Source organism: Ricinus communis, chromosome 5 (genome assembly GCF_019578655.1).
Source record: "Ricinus communis isolate WT05 ecotype wild-type chromosome 5, ASM1957865v1, whole genome shotgun sequence".
In the NCBI taxonomy this organism is placed as follows: Eukaryota; Viridiplantae; Streptophyta; class Magnoliopsida; order Malpighiales; family Euphorbiaceae; genus Ricinus; species Ricinus communis.
This window is the reverse complement of record NC_063260.1, coordinates 27,715,492-27,734,102: the sequence shown is the minus strand read 5'-3', so window position 1 is coordinate 27,734,102 and position 18,611 is coordinate 27,715,492. Positions and strand designations below refer to the sequence as shown.

Below are 18,611 nucleotides of genomic sequence, written 5' to 3'. Positions count from 1 at the left end.
TAAATATTTCTTATTTCTCTCCAAAAAGATAACAAACAATAACTTATTACCTTATTTTATAACAATTCCATATAAATTTCTTTTAACTTGATGACATAAAATTAAGTGAAACTCCAGAAAATTATGAAGTTGAAATAGTATTAGGTTACTAGAAAAATCATAAATAGTTTTGATTTTTTATGAATGTGATAAATTACATTTCTATAAAATGCTACAATATTATGTAAATATGTTATAATTTCCTAAAATTGCGACATATTATATAATCAGAATACTAATGAAAAGTTGTGGACTGAAACTTCTTCATAATTTGTAAATCAATACTGGGCATAAATTATTTTTAAGAAATTAAATTAAAAGTAATTAATATCATATATTTTTTAAAAACAGGAAGATCTTATTTAAAAATAAATCATTATTACGCCAAGACTATTTAGATTTTCTTGAAATAAGATATCTTCTTAGTTTTTCACTATCCAATCACAAATTCTAGAATTCTGCTACAGAAACAGGCAATTACTGATTGGAACTCTTCTTTTTTAAAAAGGTAATTACTGATTGAACTCTTATGTACACATAATACTGAATTCTTAACTAATATCAGTTTATGTACCTTCAAAAATATAAGTATTTGTTTTTATCTTTAACATATCATTATTTTCTCATTGATTAAAAAAATTATTCAATTTAGTAAAATTATTAAAAAATATTATATATCATTTTGCGTGCATAATAAATAAATAAGAATAATTTTAAAATAAAAAAATTTAATTTCGTAAACAATCACACATAAATTGATTTTAAAAAATAATAATAATATATAATCTTGAAACAAATTACGAATTTAATCATATAAACTCTAGACAAATCGATTAACTTTCATATTTAAATATAAACTGAAAGAGAAGGTGGATTCAGCATTCTATTCTACTTCCACACACACGATAACAATAATAATGATAAAATAAATAAAGAAGGGTCCAAATTGCAAATGCTAAAAAATAGAAGCCGAAAATGCAATAAATTTAGGTCTACGAGACAATGACGAGAGTTTGCCAGATTGGCAAAGCATCTGTTCATGACGTTTTAATACATCACATCAACACAGAAATCACCCCAATATTATTTATTATTTATTATTATTCCACATATTTCACCATAAATCATTTTTATAAACTATTCTATATTTTTATTTAATATATAATACGAAGGGAAAATAATAATTACTACACAAAATCTAATGACATTGAGAAGAAAGAAAAGGAAAAAGATGAGATTGGGTAAAGAAAAAACAATAATCATTTGAATCCAAATCAGAGGAAGAGGAAGAGGAAGAGGAAGCCAGGCCAGCACCACCCACTCCCACCTCCTTACGTAAACCTTATCTACTTCTCTCCTCCTTCAATTATTAATATTATCAATCAATGGCCTCTCTTCTTTTCTTTATTTCTTTCTTCTTTAAAAATATATATTCATTTTCTTGTACCACTACCATTACTGCTTTTCCTTTTTGGTTTTTCTTTTTTCATGTCGAGTTAAATTAGTGTCACTGTCACCGCGTGTTCCTGATGTTGCTAGGCGTCTCTGTACTGTGTGTGACTCTGATCTTTAAATCAAAATGAATACTAAACTCCTCTTTTCCTTTTTTCTTTGGATTGGTTGAGTGTACTCGCTGCCTTACCGTAATTATTCTGCATTCCTAATTTCCTACCAATAATATCACTCCATCTCAAAATCGACCTCTATAATCTTACCAAAGTCTTTTAAAAAGTTGTTGTTAATACTTAATTCTGACAATCTTGATCTTTGAAAAACGCGATAAATTCTAAAATACAAATATTTATGTTAATTTTTGAAATGATTAGTGCAGTGTTTCTTTCTATGCGCAAAATGGGAAGATAATGTGTGCAGTGTTATAAAATTCATGGTCAAGCTGGCCACAATTGAAAAAACAATTTTATCTGTATGTATATAAAATATAGCAGAATAAACTAGGCAATGAGTAGTAACAAACATTAAGGAATACTCGTACCATGATTCCAAAATTCCAAATATATTCTTCTCCCTCTTTTGATCCCATCAATTTTGACACCCAAAATACACTTACCTCATCAGTCTCTCTATGCATACATTAATAATATATATATATACACTCGCTCACTGCAAGCACCAAAATTAGGAGTGAGATGGAAACATGGGAATTGGTAGGCTATGGATATTGATTAATGATTAAATGCACTTATTTGCATCTTAAAAATTGGGTATAAAGAGGGTGCTTAATATGCATTATCATCATCAACAGCATCGAGCGGCTACCAACTCTCTTCTCTTTCTTTAACTCTCATTATCTTCCTTCCTTTTTCTTCTTCTTCTTCTTCTTTTTGTGCTGTTCTTGTTTGTTATCAAAGAGTGGCTCCTGGGTTTAAAGAAAGATCAAATCTTTCATAGACAGGCCACCGAGAAATTCTTCATCAAACAAAAGAAGAAGAAGAAGCAGCAGAAGAAGAAGGTGTTTGTTGATGTTAATGCAGTATAATCAATTAGACATCACTGACAAGAGTATGATTATGGATTTTGGGAAATCTTGCATCTTTCTCATCAAGAGTAACTCCTCTCTCGGTGCTTTTTCTTATTCTACTTCTTCTTATTGTTTTGCTTCATCTGGGTTTTGTGATTACTGTTGTGCTGCAAAATCATCATCTTCATTTTCACACTCCTTGTCTTTTGGAAGTGAATTTCCAGAGCCCAAGTTTATGGAATCTAGCATCAAGCTTTCTACTTCCAAAATCGCTACTGCTCCTTTTGTTTTACTTTAATACCTCTCTCTCTCTCTCTCTCTTCACTTGTATGGTATTGTCAGACTCTTATCTGACATTATTTGGTTGAAGCTCTAAGCAATTCCCTTCTCTTCTACTGTCTGTCTGCCTCTCTCTCTCTTTCTCTCTCTCTTTCTGTGTGTGTGTTGTCTCTTTTAACAAAGAAAAGAAAGAAATGCTGCCTGCATCACTGACCCCTTTGTGTAATCCTCTAATGACTTGTACTACTACTACTTCAACAAGAACCATGTCAGCAATTCACTTTGATCACAGACCCATGAGGTAATTTTCATCTTCTTTTCATTTATCACTTTCTTTTGGGAACTTTGATTGTCAATTAATTAGTTGTGTATGCTTTGTTTCTCTGATGTCATATTTATAATTTGAAGTAAACTGTTTAGCGAGTCAATGTATATATTGAGTTTTAAGTTATCAAATTATATATTTAGAGAGAAGGAAAGAAGGATTTTTGTGGTAGTCAAAAACCCAAAATATCCCTTTATTCTTTACACGATGATGATCATCATCAGGTATGATCATGATCAACGTTGGATGTGGATGAGAAGAAGGACCCTTTTTCCATGGACTAGGAATGTGGATGTGAAAACTGCTATTGTTTCAGTTTCAGTTTCAGCTTCAGCTTCCCCTCTTTCTACCAATCAGATGACTATGGACTCATCCCGCCTCAATGTTTATCAGGAGGTTTACTTGTTTTACCGATGAATGCCTATTTATTCCTTTTACTTTGTTCTTAAAAAAAAAGCATGTATTATTGATAGCCCCTGAGTTTACATCACTTGTTATTGATTGCATTTTCACAATGTTACTTCCATCTTATCCTTATCTTGGTGCTATAACATAATTCCCAGGTTGTCAAGTCTGCAAGGAAAAAATTCACCCATGAAATCTCCTTTCAATCTAAAGATAAAGACATCTCTCTCGCAAAGGTATACAAGTTTACTTAGTTGATATCTTCGTATGTTCTTTCGTGCATGATTATGGATTACTTTACTTGTTAATCCATCAAATATGATTTTTCTTTCACTTTTTTCTTCAGTAATCTTTTCTATTACATGACGTTCCAAAAATATGCTCCTCAGTGACTCACCTTGTCACCGGTTGATAATTCCAAGTGGAAGTAGTAGCTTTTACACTTCCACAAATAAAAGATTTACTTTGTCCCGAATAAATGCAAAATCCCATCTTTTAATGATTTTTCTTTCTACTATGTCCATAACTTCGTGGTGCAGGCTTTGCTGTACATTGCAGCTGAAGATGAGGCATTTATTGCTTTCAATAGAGAGATGGATGTTCGCTCCCTCCTAAATGAAAGGAGAACTACTTCAGTCCCACTGGATGATCAAAAGTGGGATTGTTTGGAGCAAATGCCTTTGTCTGGAAAGAACATAACTGAGTGGCTTGGTGAGCTGGACAGCATAGCCAGAGAAGTTGAAGCTGAGCTTGTTTCAAGAGATATAGGCTGCCATTTATCTGAAGTTTTGGATGCCGTAAATGTAGTTCTTTTTGATTTAAGAGGCTTCAAAAGGTCGCCTGTTGTTGTAGATTCAAAGTATTCATATTTACCCACTGTTCTCAGCACTGGATGTGGCAGTGGTACAACTTTGTTATATTTTGTTGTTGTTTTTTTTTTTTTCATATGTAGCTATTTGCTTTAAGGTAACCTGATTATTTGTTTGCCTGTGTAACAGCAATTTTGCTTAGCATAATTTACATTGAAGTTTGTAGACGACTCAGTCTGACCATTGTGGGATCTCGAGTTGGGGAAGATTTTTTAATATGGCCCCAAACAGAGAACCTAGAGGTGCTTAAACTTTGCTTTCTGCACTCCAATAGTCATCCTTTAAATAATGTATTAGTAATTTCTTTTACAATTGTGATTCATGTCTGGTTGGAAGCTGGATTATTTTATTTTTGCCTTTTCTTTCACTAGGAGCTCTTCAAGGTGACTTCAGGGCAAAGTTTATTTGCAATTGTCAATGGAAGGTGTGTGGAGGACCCTAGATCAAAGGCATCAGATTTGACTAGCAATTCACTTTCAGGGCTTGAGATAGCTACAAAGCGAGACATTATTGGGATTTCTCTGGCTAATTTGATTGTAAGTTTTAATCTATGCAGAGTACACTTTTTGTTACTTCCATCATTATCAGTTATTCATGCTTTTTAAGTATATTTCAGAATCTCCTGTCAAGAATGAACTGAAATTTTGAAATTTTGTAGAGGCTTCACTGGAAACGTGCTTCAAGGTCAAGTCACGGGTTGATGTTGACTTCTCCACTGAGGCATGTTCATGATGCTGATGAGAAACATAATATGGTCCATAATTCGAATGTTCCTTTGCTTCGGCCACGAGATCTGAGGTACTTGCTTATCTCAGAGAGTAGCAATTATTTCTGATTTCAATACTCTTGCTGATACCTTATTTCTAGTCTTTATCCTCCTTTGTTCTAGCTTTTAACCTGTGCTGCATTGGCAAGAAAGAAGTTTTAGAAAAATCAGAAATCTAAGAAGCATCTGAGTTACCCTGGTGTAAAAATTGTGCTTCCAATTGTCTTCTTTCTATTACCCTGAGGATGGTCATTAGCTAGCTTAGTATGTGGGTCTATACCTGTTACCTTCTTGTATTGCTAAAAATCCTCTGCATGATCTTGTGCACTTGTGCCTTAGATGAACATATATTTCATACAAACTCATTTTGACTCAACTAATAGGGATGGCTCCATAAATACTTCTGCAAGGAGTTGATACTTTAGGTCAATACATCTGTAAGCCTTCTACTCATAAATTTTGTGATGTTGTGGGTTTATGAGGCAGAGGATCAGAATTTTGTATGGTTTGGTCTATTGCATGTGTTTGTTTTTCTGGTGCACATGTATGCTTATGTTTCTAATTGAGGTTCACTATGATGGTTATTTTGTCTGAATCACGCCACTGGGCACATATCTTCCTAGTTCTTTTAGTAGTGAGGAAAATGATGTTAGACAGATTAAGATGCTTACATACTGATGCTTTTTGTGGGTAAATCCCATTGATAATGGGGGCAAGATTTGGAAAAGAACAAAGATTAGGTTTAGGATATTGAATGATTAGGTAACTAAAATGAGAAAGAAAAACAAGTTGGTGGCTGTTTCTGAAGCTGTGTAACATCTCCTGGGGTATTGTCTGCGGCAGAGAGAAATAGAGAGGAGTTGAGAGGGGAAAAATGGCGAAGATCCTTGTGGGACAGAAGATGGGGATCCTAATTTGACTTTCTATAAACTGACATTTTCTTGTTGACTACAGAAAGCTGATAAATTCTAGCTAACTGAAATTTTCTTGTTGAAAGTCTACCTTTAATCAGTTACTGATTTAGCACTGGAATTCACGACATTGATGAGTCCGTTGCATGTAAAACAAGTTGAGATGCTAAATTAAAGATCTGTGTTACAGGCTGGCGATCATGGCTTCAGAAAGACTGCTGATTCTGCAGCCGCATAATTGGGCTTTGAGGAGGGACCATGGCATGATGTTGTACTATAATAGGTAAGGGGTTAGTTAACTTGCGGGGTTTAAAAATTGTAGTGGTTGTTGGGGTGTGGTTTTTGATGAGGTGAAATTGCAGGGAATATGGGAAGGCTGTGCAAGAGCTTAGCATCTGCATGGCCTTTGCTCCAGAAGAAGAGGCAGAAGTTCTGGAACCATTTGTAGAGAAACTGCACTTGTTGCGGCTTGAATCATCCTGGAAGTCTATGGGGCATGCAAGTCACCTTACAGTTCCTTGACTTTACCTCTTTTTATCTGTAAATAGTTTTCCTCTCGCCCTCTCCATGTAGACTTTGCTGTGATAATCACGAAGGGACACTCTCCATCTCCATGTAGACTTTGCTGTGATAATCATAAAGGCACACACCCATCTTATGCGACTTACTTGAATGCTCTCTCGTATTGCATGCTGTTTTATGAAATAACATCAGAACACATTTTTATGATACCCAAATATTGCAGATCCCAATGCTGCAAAATGAGGTACAGAATAACTTTCTTCATCGCTAGAAAAGAAAATGATAGCCAAATAATAATAATAAAAGAGTAGGTCTAATTCCATCTTTTGCTTCCAGAGTCGGTGATTAAAAGCTTCAACTTAGGTGCAGTACAACGTTCGTCAGCGAGTGGACTCTCCAACTTATATACTACAGTTTGCAAATTGCAATCCCATAAAGTTTTTAACATAATTCTATCTTTTGGACTCTCCTTGCATTCTCCACAATCACATCAAAGAAAATCCAACTAAATTCACATAAATCAAAATACAGCCACCCAGTACCATTAATTGCTCAGGGATGCTAGACATGCCCATGAACTGCTAAGGCACATTGCTAGAAATTTGCACATAATATGTCTTATAAAGAAGTTCTGCAGGTAACATTACATCATTCAATACAGCATAACTAATGTGCATGGAATCCTTTACCATGAGGGCATAGCTGTATTACAGCTCGTCATACATGACATGCCACTGGGAGCTTCACATATTATCATATCCTACTTCTCACAATTTTGCAGTAAAGCACAAAGAAGATTTGAAATGAAAACTTAAAAATAACATTAAAGGAAAAAAAAGAAAAGAATGCAAGTAGTTCTCACTTTTCCCACCAGCTTGATCTAACTATTATTCTCAAGGAACTAATAACCAAAATCACACTACAAAGCCTGCTACTGTTTCTTAAGTGCATTCATCTTGTCTCTGAGATAGTAAAGCTTGGCCCTCCTAACTTTCTTCTTGTCCAGCACCTTTATTTCCTTTATGTTAGGTGAGTACCTATCAGTCATCATACATTTATTTGGTTATTATATAGAAACTGACTATAGTCATGGAGAACACTAGTAATAATTGAAGCATCTTTTTAGGAGAAAAATTTCAATACAAACCAAAAATTTGAAGCAAGAAAAACAATTACCCCCATTACATATCTGATGTCTTCTTCTACTCCTTGTGAGGTTGCAGATTACGCCTTATTACAAGTCATTTTAAATTGCCAACATTACGATGTCAACTGTCTCAGACAATACTTTACTTTTAACAATTGGAATGATAAACTTAAAACGTTTTGTAGTTGCCAATTATGACATGAGCTAGTTTTATCAGAATACAAAATGCATTTTGGTAGAAACTAATTATTTTAATTGTATGCTCTATCCTAGAGGAAAATGCTGATTACCTATCCGTAGATGATGATGTAATTTCTACTTTTTTCTTGTATTACAATTACAATATATAATGAGATGAAAGAGGATTGATTCATGCACAATAAATTCAACAGGCCAAAGTGATAACTCAATCTATAATCCTTTTGGGAAACCTCACTTAAACTTCACTACATTTAACTACAACTGGTATCTACAAGTGAACCTAGAAGCAAATGCACATAAATAGAAATTGTACAACCTACATATTATGCAGGAGAACAAAGACGCACAATCATGCACGTAGCTTATCTTCATAAGAAGGCCAAGTAAAGCAAACATGCACCCAACATGAGCGTAACATTCGGCTGAATTAGTTCCATGAGACAGATATCAGCTCTTAATATCCACCGTCACTTCATGTATACAAATATTGAGCAAAAATTTGATGATGTATACAAATTCCTTAATCAACAATGTCTACCCATCCATTTTTCTAACTTCTGTACATAAGATGTAATTGACTCAAATGCAAATGCAAATATAATCAGTTATAAGGCAGAGACGTTAAAAAATGAAGAAAAACACAAAGGGGAAAAAAAGAGCTAACTTTCCTGGTTAAGGAAGCAATGTAGAAAACAATGCATCGTAACCAAAATTGATTCACAAAGTGCAATTTTTGCCACAACTTACAATGGGAAGAGAGATTCGACTCCAACCCCTGCCACGAGCCTCCTTAATCTAAATGTAGTATTTAGTCCAGCATTACGTCTTGCTATAACAATGCCTTTCACAATTGAAACACGTCTCTTGTTTTCAGGTACTTCCTAATAGCATCAAAGGTCAATGCAGAATAAATCAAATTGAAAACCAATAAATGCCATCCACCGCTCAGCAATTACCAACACAATAATAACTGCATTTTCCAAAAGAAAACAAGTTATACCACTTTGAGTTGCACAATATAACCAGGCCTTATATCAGGTATCTCCCTCTGTGTCTTTACCTCCTGCACTGCTTCCTTGTCTAGAATCTGTGAACATCAAAAGCTAACACAATGAACAAAAACTCCAATGCAGTTAGTATACTCAATTCTACAAATGAGGACCGAAGAATGCATGCCTGCATTATATGCCTGGCAGTTTTATCGAGTCTCTTAAATTTAATGTTGGGGGCAGCATTCACGGTGGATGCTGAAGGAACTGTGGTCGCTGACTCGACAGAATTTCCTGTTGTTGTCATGTTCCTACGGGGTAAAGGAGGTATCGCATCCTTCCTGAAACACAAACTAGAACTTCTACAGTTGCAGCCACTGGACAGTGTCAAAGTATCCATTCCGGTCCCAGATTTTTTCTGCCAAAAGGAATTTCAAACAGGGTATCATTTAAATAAAATCTTCCAGAAAATTGGGATTTTTCTTTCATACATTTCCGGAAAATCCATATTCAATACAATCCCCATGTCTTTTAATAATTACAGTCGCATAACAAAATGTTCACACAAACTAAAATTAGTACCGTATATTTTTATACATACCCATAAACGATGATTTAACTCGAGAATATATGATTAAGAAAAAAAGGCAAGTAACATACTAAATTGAAGTGGTGAAATGACCCGAACAGGTGATCTTTCGATGTCGTAACTCCATTGAATCCGTGAAAATTACTGCCATTATTCTTAATAGCTAAAGAAGCTCCAACAGACTTGAAATGAGTAACAGTAAAATATGAGCTGCTGGTGAGAGTTTGCCTCCGAATTAAACTCCGGCAAAAAGACTGCATCTTTTTTTCTATAAAGAATCTGTAATTTGTCAGAAGAGAAAATGAAAAATTAAAACTCTGTTTGGTTGCTGTGACAAATTTTAGTAGATCAAAAACCCTATTGCTGAATTGTGGGTTTATGATTATTAACTCGGTTTGTGGAACAAAACGGAGACTAATTTCGTCATAGTCCCTGAACTTGTCCATGTTTCCATTAATATTCTAAAATTTTTAGTGTGTCGTTTTAAAATCTCTAAACTTCAATTTTTATACTTTTAAAGTCCTTATCACCTAAATTTAATTAATTATATTATTGAAAATCTGATATAGCAAATGTCACATTATATCTTAAGGTGTGTTTGAAATTGCCGTTGGTTGTTCAAAAAATAAGTTTTAAATTTTTTTATTTAGTAATATTTATTTTTTAGAATTTTATAAATTATTTTTTAAATATGCTTTTGAGAAAAATCAATCCATCTATTTATTAGAAAAATAATCTTTAAAATTTAAGAAATAATTAAAAAATAAAAATTAAAGTTTTTCCAACATCAACAACGAACACGCTATTAATAATTACCAATTACCTTTTTCATGTTACAAGTTACTATTTTACTTTTTAAGTCCTCTTTTACTAATGTTTTCTTTAGCTTTGTTAGGAGGAAATTTAATGTTTTAGTCCATGATCTGGCTAAAAGGATGATTATACTGTTTTAGGTTTGTTGTAAGTTCTTTTTCACCTAATGCAATTGCTTATTGTTAGAAAAAAGAAAGGCTTTGATTTATGGCAATTAAAAGTTGAGGGCTATATTGAGGGTAAGTAAAAGTTGAGGGACCAATTTGAGACTTCAGCCTTTTATTTTGACGTCTTTTTACGCCGTATCAACGAAGGTTAAAACCGGAACGCCGTTTGACTCCCTTCCCTTTTGCCTTTTTCATTTTTGTTTACGCTCTGAGCTCCTCTTTAATTCACGTTCGCCAACTCCACCACCATTGCCATACCTAATCTATCCCTACCCAGAAATTCAGTAAATAATGACATCAATTTCATCTGCTGGTGGTTTTAGCAGCCCACTAAGCATCAAATTATGAATCCCACCGATGCTCTGACGCGGTAATTCCCTTAAGTATTATCCTTTGGCGTGTTTTATTTTCTGCGGAAAAGAAAGAAATATAAAACTATCAACTTTTTTTTATTGTTCCTCGATTAAAAGAAAGAAATAACTAAAATGAGTTGCAGGCCCTTGTTCTTCTCTGGAACATTCATTTCTACTCCAATTACTAATGCTAATGACAGCAATAGCAGCTTGAAGATACCATCTTCTCCCCTTTTTGCTGATTCTATACTCCGTTTAAAGCCATCGCTAAAAGCTAATCACAATTTAACGTTCACCAAAGCAAACCCTTTCCCTTTTAATTTTCCCTTGCATAGTGGTAGTGGATCTAATAACAACAACAATAATAATAACAATAATAACCCTTTTGATCCATGGTGGTGGTGGAATGAAAACAATAAGAATAATTGTGATTATTTTGTGTGGTTGTTATGCTGCTTTGTGGCATTGTGGTTACAATCAGCTTCTTCAGCATTTGCAAGAACGACATTGAAAGAGAAAGAGGAAGAAGGAGCTGAGGATAGTGTTTGGGTAGTTAAAGGAAGCAAGCGGATTAGACTTATTCCTGATTTTATTAAAGATGAATTTCTTGTTAATCCATCATTGCCATCTTCATATGATGATATAATATCATCATCGTGGTTGCATTTTGGAAGGACCTTGTGGCTACAATGTAGAGCTTTATTTGTTCGCCTCATGCTTCCTGAAGGATATCCTCATAGTGTTACTTCCGATTACTTGGATTACTCTCTTTGGCGAGGTGTTCAAGGTGTTGCCAGCCAAATTAGCGGTGTTCTTGCTACTCAGGTACATATGACTTCAGTTTTTTTTTTTTTTTTTCTTTCATTTCACCTGTAGTGCTGCAACTACTTGATTATTGCCAGTATTTTTGCACAATTAGGCATTGCTTTACGCTATTGGGTTGGGAAAAGGAGCTATTCCAACTGCAGCTGCTATCAATTGGGTCCTCAAGGATGGAATTGGGTATCTTAGTAAAATTGTCTTGTCTAAATACGGACGTCATTTTGATGTAAATCCTAAAGGATGGAGGTTGTTTGCTGATCTTTTGGAAAATGCTGCCTTTGGATTGGAGATTTTGACGCCTGCTTTTCCTCATCTCTTTGTCTTCATTGGTGCTGCTGCTGGAGCTGGTCGTTCAGCTGCTGCTCTTATCCAGGTATTTCTACCTGCTTGTGTGCTCTTCTGCAGTAACCAACAATTTTTGGTCCTGCTAGCTAATAAATTTCATGCTAAGTCTTTAGCAGCCATTTTTAGTTTCCAAGTGTTTAGCATTTTATCTCAATATTTGCTATATTTATACCGTACTGCTAGTTTATCAAGACATGTGCTAATTGACAAGGACATTGAAGATTGTACTGCTAAAGGAGGTTGAGACAAAGTTTCCGAATTTTTAACTATCTGATCATTAATCTACTTTCTGCTATGCTTTTGTGGCTCAGTTCTCATTTAAAGGGAAATTTCATGTTATGATGAGTTTGTTTTGGCTCTTTTATGTTCTTTCGTTCTATTACATTTTTCTACATTTTTATACACACACTTATGGCTCAAACAAACTATAGGGAACCCATAATATAATGTTTTTTACGTTGCTATTTTCTGAGTAAAAATTTTATGTTTGACAACATCTGAGTTCTTAATACTAACTTACAACATTAACCTGATGAGTTGCTGAAATTTGACATAATTTTTAGGCTGCTACAAGGAGCTGTTTTTATGCTGGTTTTGCTGCTCAGAGGAACTTTGCTGAGGTAAAAAAATGTTTCTTGGTTATTTTAATTCTGACATGCAACAATTATGGGATCATCAGAAATTTGGATTTGTGAGGCATGTGTCTGACTGATGCTGCAGTATCCTGAATTACTTTGATATGCCTCTGCCTTGCTCTATAATGTACCTTTCTAAAAGAAATTGTAACTGTAGGTAATTGCAAAGGGTGAAGCTCAAGGAATGGTGAGCAAGTTTATAGGAATCATGCTTGGTATAGGACTGGCTAACTGCATAGGCTCTTCTATTCCCCTTGCACTTGCTTCATTCAGTGTGGTGACATGGATCCACATGTTCTGCAATTTGAAGTCATATCAGTCCATTCAACTGAGGACATTAAACCCCTATCGTGCAAGTAATTTTCTGTTATCTGCTTTATCTTTTTTTTTTAACCCTATTGGACTATGCTAATTCTTTCTTTACTCTCTTGCTCAAAATGAATAATTTAAAGGTAATGGAGTAATATCGAAGGGCAGATAATTGATTGGTCGAATATAAAATGCTTAGAATTGCATAGCTATGATGCATAATTTTTTTTTTTTTAGTCAGATAAGGAACATACATAATTACACAGTACTTTATACCTAGACATTGGTTGCACCAAGTGTGTTACATGAATGTCAGTTACAAGTAAATGTCTGCCTGTTTTAACCTTAATGCCCAAGCTAAGTAGCCCTCTAAGGGAACCTTCTATTATACAAAGGTATCTGGAGAGAGAGGAGGAATCTGCTGATAGGATTATGGTAGAATCGGTTTAATTGGAGAAGTGAATTAGGTTTGTGTAATGTAATCGTTCAGATCTCTGCTAAGTTGAAGGGAAACTCTGCAAGTCCTCAACAATCAATATGACATGTTGAAGAAAATTTCCACAAAAAGAATCAGTAAGGATAAGAATGTTACAATGGATCGGCAGAATGTAATAACGAATGAAAACTTGAGAGGGAAAATTAGGATGGTTTGGCCATTTCATAATAGGCAGTTAGAATTTAGATGCACCAATCTTCAAAGTAAATGTAAGTCATAGGAGTGAAGACAAAAAGATAGACAGAGGCTGTGAAGTGGCTGGAGCTGGAAGGATTAGGAAGTCATAAAATGTTGCAATAAATTGGATAGAATGAAGGACAATTATCCATATGGCTGGTCCCAATTAGATAGATGATGAGTTGAGATGAGTAGTTGAAGTCACAACTTGATGTTGAATATTCCTGATCTCCTATATGGTTACAAGGTTGAGCTGAAATCCTAACCCTTTGTTGCTTCTTTGCATCATTTTGCCATAGAACAACTCAATGCCATTGACATTTTCATATTAGCATAACTATTTCAGGTAATCTTTTGAGCATAAGCTCGTGCATGTTAAAAACTGTTGTGTAACTGAGTATATAACTGTTGATGTTGATGTCAATGTGATTTTCACAAATGTTTTCAGACCTGGACTAATAGTCAAACCAAGGAAAGAGGTTTAAGGTTTTAAAAGTTCAACCAAGGTTGAAAACGAATCTATCTTTTCAGTTTTTGTTAAAAAATTTACATATCAATAAAGAAAATCATGAAATTACAGATATATAAACGATAAGAATGTTACATACTACTATAACAAAAATAAATTGGTTAATACAGGTAGTACTAATTAGTTATGGTTAATTCTAAGCAATGGATTGATAATCTTATACTACTTCTAAAGTATGACAGTATTCCTTTCAAATTTTGTTTAATTTTGAATCTGATATCTTGAAAGCTTAAACTAGTTATTCATTTATGACAAGTCAGTAATTAATTTCAGGAAATTGTTTTTTCAACCTTCTCTTAGTGAAATTTTTTGTTCTCTTTCTCTTTTCCCTTTCTCTTCTCCTTTCCTTGTTGCAAAATAGATAAGCACATCATTTGCTTTAAATTATACCTGCAGGTAATGTAAGTGGTAGGGAAAATATTTTATTTTGCTTTAATTTAAAGAGTTAATTCATATGACCAGACAGGACAAACATTAAGTCTTAGCATCCTCATGGTTATGGTACTACATTAGCTCATCATCTAACAGGAAATGTTTTCTTCCTTTGTTTTGGCAGGTTTAGTTTTTAGTGAATATCTCCTGAGTGGCCAAGCACCTCCAATCAAAGATGTAAATGATGAGGAACCACTTTTTCCAGCTGTATTTCCCCATTTCAAGTCTGCAGATAAAGTAAGTACTTTCTTTTTCTTGTCCTCTTGGAAATTTTGAGTTCTCCCTTTGAGGTAGTTGATGATATTGCTGTCCTGAATAATTTTGGTTTTGAAGAGTAAGAATGTTTTTTTCTTTTCCTGTTGTCAGCTGCTTTATGCCTATCACATTGTTGTCAATTTCTATGTCAGCCAAGCTTAGTTGTACTATCTTTAGAAGCAAGGGATGCAGCTACTGAAATTGAGAGGCGGTTGCAGCTGGGATCAAAGCTCAGTGATGTAGTGAACAGCAAGGAGGATGTGCTTGCACTTTTCAATCTGTATAAAGATGAAGGCTACATTTTGACCGAGTATAAGGGAAGATTCTGTGTAAGACATTTTCTAACCTTCATTTTGTATTTCAAATGTTGTCTCTGGGTCTTAGCTGACGGAGCTGACTGAGGTTGAAAGTTGATTAATTTTTTTTTTTTTTTTAAACCTGTATATGAAGTTTTTATCATCTTCAAACCACAATCTTTACTCCTCTGTTTTACCCTATTTTATCTTTCTATATTAAGTATTAGATAAATCATGCATTTGATTTTTAATTTTAACATCAGAACATCTGAAATCATCACTTTAAAGGGCCTAGTAACCATACTTCCTTCTTATTGTCTCAACTCAATATGGTCTCTAGCTAGTAAAAACTATTGATCTTCTAGCCTTTGGAGCGGCTTGTTTTCAAATTAGTAAAATTCATTGACTTACCAAGTAGAAAATGGATAAACAATGCAATTACTCCCTTGTTTGGTGCTAGAACTCTTTAGATCATCTTTTTTCACCCTCGTTAATTAATATTTTTATACTGTGATATGTTTCTGATGAATGGTGAAGATAGTGAATTCCCATAGATTGCCTGGTGTGATAGAAACAAGATAAGAAAAATCTAATATTGATTTGCATGGCATACTTGTTTGTAATGACAAAACTATCCATAGATAACCCTTTTTCATTCTGAAAGAAGGGGAAAGAAATGAAAGGAATAGTACTTGAAATGTTATTGCCTTTATTTGAGAGGCAAGTTAACAATACAAGTCATTGAGCTTACCTTGTATTTTAACTATTGACCGGGATCAGGTAGTGCTTAAAGAAAGTTGTTCTGCGCAAGACATGCTCAAGGCATTATTCCAAGTGAATTATTTGTACTGGTTGGAGAGAAATGCAGGACTTGATGCAAGAGGCACCTCTGCTGATTGCAGATCAGGGGGGAGACTACAAGTATCTCTGGAATATATGCAACGGGAATTCAGCCATGTCAGGAACGATAGTATATCAGTGGGATGGGTTGCTGATGGACTCATTGCAAGGCCTTTACCGAATAGGATATATCCAGGTGATCTGGTGGCCTCTTCGATAGTAAGCTGATGCAATTTGGACAACACAGCAGGTTTTCCATGTGCAAGCAAACAGGAAAAGAACTGCATTCCTGGTCACATGCAAGCAACGTAGAATTATTGCCTTTGTCGAAGTAAACTTGCTGCAAAATGGTTAATACTTGTATTTAACATCATTGATTTTAGCCATCAGTAAATAGTCACGAGTTTTCATGCAAGGATAAGGCCCTTGATCCTTGGCACTGATTGAGGACTTCAATTGAAAGGTTCCTGTGATTGAAATTTGGGATTTTCAGATTTAGGACAATATAAAGATCTGTTTAATTAAACCTATAATAATAGTCAATTTAATAAAGTCGTTCATGTGGCCTCTTAATAGTTTATTTGCTATTTACAATTGGGAGTGAGATGATTGATGAATCTTTATTTCACTCAAATTATAAAATTAAAAAAAAAAAAAAAAAGAAATCATAACCCAAAACTTCAGTAGCGTTTTGAAAGATTACAAATTTAAAAAAGACTTGTTTTTCTGTTTATTATACGATGAAGTTGAATTCAAAGTCGTCTAAACGTAGAATTAGTTTGCATTGGCAATTCATCATTTCATTGTCATAAATTTGATCCATACAAATCATCTCACTATAAATCAGTCAATATTTTTTGTTTATTATGACATAATTAGTCAATTCAAAGTTTCAATTATTATTTATTGATTTAATTAAGTTTCATGGGTTTACTTTCTTCGACTAATGTTATATACATCTTTTAGAATAATCAAGTCTACGTCCATATATGCACTTAATTGATGAAAGTTTCTGAGTTGACCTATACATTAATATATTATATTCGATACTATATGTTACCGATTAAATTCGATAACTGAATTTCATTCAATAGAAATATAAATTCGATCATTCAAATAGTTTTCTTATCAAATACATAACATTGTTTAATTGCTATAAATTAAAGACATCCATAATCTATTAATAATTTCATTAATGAGTCTTTTCTTTTATTTTATGCATGTTGTAATATTCTTAGATAGAGCGGGTCTAATTAATGGTAGGATACGAAGCATACAATGCAATGCCACAAGGACCTCCTTCTAAACCAATATCTCTCTGCAACCTCATGTAACCACTTTCTCCCCAAGTCTCACCCCATGAATTCTTGGCTAGCCAATACTTGGTCCCATCTTCACTTGTCCCATACCCAACTAAGGTCACAGCATGGCTATGTCCATTCCCGCAGCCTGCTGCAGTGAACACTCCCTCTTTGTACAATTTGAAGTTTGGATTAGAAGTAGCGTCAATGGTGACCGATACAGGTTGCTTTGCTACTGCCCTCATCAGGGCTTCCTCGTCTTTTGGAGTTACATCTTCAAAACCACTTATCTGGGCTGCAGCCATTCTTGAACTGCACATTTGTTGCATTTGTTGATACGGGTAATCCGTTTCTAAGGCTATGCCCTGGTTTTGTATTATGTAATTAAAAGCATTATTCATCCAACCCCCCTTACAACCTTGATTATCACTCACACAGTCTAGTAATTGTTGAGCTGACAGTGAGACACCATTAGCTACGATCCCTTCCACGGCTGCCGCCGCTGAAAATGCCCAGCAACACCCTGCGTGCAATACACAATATATAAGGAGGGTAATCAGTCAAAGAAAGACAGAAACTCTTTATTTAGTTGGTACCCATTTCAAATACTAGATTGACATCTCCAAGTCAGTGATTCTTTTAGAAAGTTTTACATATATTTTACTATTTTGTATAAGCAAATTCACTTCTCAACTAAATAAACCCGTTGAATTCATTAATAATTCCCACTTAATTTTATATATATATATAACGTAAAGAGAGATGAGATGTTACCACATTGGTATTGGTTCTTAATAGGGGTGACAGCGCCATGGTCTCTCCAGTCAATACTCTCCGGAACCTCAACCTGGTTAATATCATCACTATTGAATAGCGTTGTCTTGGTTGTGGTGTTTGCTGTAGGGAGTACGGGCATCTTGCGTGCAGTGTAAGTAGCAACGTATTCTTCATGGGATAAGTCTGCAAAATTATTGAGACCTAACTGGTAAGTCTGATTGGAGGCCTTGTTGAAGTTGTCAATGTACTCTAAGTTGCTCTTGAATATCTGAAACCGTCTCTCTTTTTCTTCACTGTCCTGATAAGTGCGCCCATGGCGAGCCATCCATTGCTCGTGCTTCTCAACGAGGGCATCTTCATTGATCAACTGTCGGGCCATGGCTTGAGATGCCCATGTCGAGAAAACCACCAACAAGGCAATCGCGAGTTTCTTTTCAAGTGATAGAGCCATGGTCTTTTTGCTCTGTGTGTTTGGTGTAACTTTAAGCAATGGAATTCAAAAGGCTGTGATTTGTGAATTATTTAGTTTAGGTGATGTATATA

At 34.5% G+C, this 18,611-nt stretch overlaps 4 protein-coding genes across 6 annotated transcripts; 2 read left to right on the top strand and 2 right to left on the bottom strand.

Annotated features, from left to right (window-relative positions):
* Nucleotides 1-1,939: 1,939 nt before the first annotated feature.
* LOC8283008 lies at nucleotides 1,940-6,740 on the top strand. Of its 2 annotated transcripts, XM_015719629.3 has the most exons (9): nucleotides 1,940-3,098; nucleotides 3,347-3,518; nucleotides 3,686-3,763; nucleotides 4,067-4,430; nucleotides 4,526-4,638; nucleotides 4,768-4,932; nucleotides 5,055-5,194; nucleotides 6,264-6,356; nucleotides 6,436-6,740. In XM_015719629.3, the coding sequence occupies exons 1-9, from the start codon at nucleotides 2,992-2,994 to the stop codon at nucleotides 6,593-6,595; spliced, it is 1,392 nt and encodes a 463-aa protein (XP_015575115.1). In that variant the 5' UTR covers nucleotides 1,940-2,991; the 3' UTR covers nucleotides 6,596-6,740. The 2 variants fall into 2 exon arrangements, with proteins under 2 accessions (XP_015575115.1, XP_015575116.1); XM_015719630.3 differs by lacking the exon at nucleotides 3,347-3,518 and having other exon boundaries at nucleotides 1,960-3,098.
* Nucleotides 6,741-7,186: 446 nt separating this feature from the next.
* On the bottom strand, nucleotides 7,187-9,995 carry LOC8283009 (50S ribosomal protein L19, chloroplastic). Its single transcript, XM_002519907.3, has 5 exons — nucleotides 9,593-9,995; nucleotides 9,120-9,350; nucleotides 8,944-9,030; nucleotides 8,691-8,824; nucleotides 7,187-7,632 (listed from the first exon to the last, which is right to left on the bottom strand). Exons 1-5 carry the CDS (start codon nucleotides 9,965-9,967, stop codon nucleotides 7,527-7,529), a joined length of 933 nt encoding a protein of 310 aa, XP_002519953.2. The 5' UTR covers nucleotides 9,968-9,995; the 3' UTR covers nucleotides 7,187-7,526.
* Nucleotides 9,996-10,668: 673 nt separating this feature from the next.
* LOC8283010 (protein root UVB sensitive 1, chloroplastic) lies at nucleotides 10,669-16,563 on the top strand. Of its 2 annotated transcripts, XM_015719565.3 has the most exons (7): nucleotides 10,676-11,679; nucleotides 11,774-12,049; nucleotides 12,585-12,641; nucleotides 12,814-13,012; nucleotides 14,724-14,836; nucleotides 15,007-15,183; nucleotides 15,931-16,563. In XM_015719565.3, exons 1-7 carry the CDS (start codon nucleotides 10,987-10,989, stop codon nucleotides 16,216-16,218), a joined length of 1,803 nt encoding a protein of 600 aa, XP_015575051.2. In that variant the 5' UTR covers nucleotides 10,676-10,986; the 3' UTR covers nucleotides 16,219-16,563. The 2 variants fall into 2 exon arrangements, with proteins under 2 accessions (XP_048230777.1, XP_015575051.2); XM_048374820.1 differs by lacking the exon at nucleotides 15,931-16,563 and having other exon boundaries at nucleotides 10,669-11,679; nucleotides 14,966-15,149.
* Nucleotides 16,564-17,159: 596 nt separating this feature from the next.
* LOC8283011 (ervatamin-B) lies at nucleotides 17,160-18,596 on the bottom strand. The gene is made up of 2 exons (XM_025157480.2): nucleotides 18,066-18,596; nucleotides 17,160-17,814 (listed from the first exon to the last, which is right to left on the bottom strand). The coding sequence occupies exons 1-2, from the start codon at nucleotides 18,517-18,519 to the stop codon at nucleotides 17,240-17,242; spliced, it is 1,029 nt and encodes a 342-aa protein (XP_025013248.2). The 5' UTR covers nucleotides 18,520-18,596; the 3' UTR covers nucleotides 17,160-17,239.
* Between the last annotated feature and the right edge of the window lie 15 nt (nucleotides 18,597-18,611).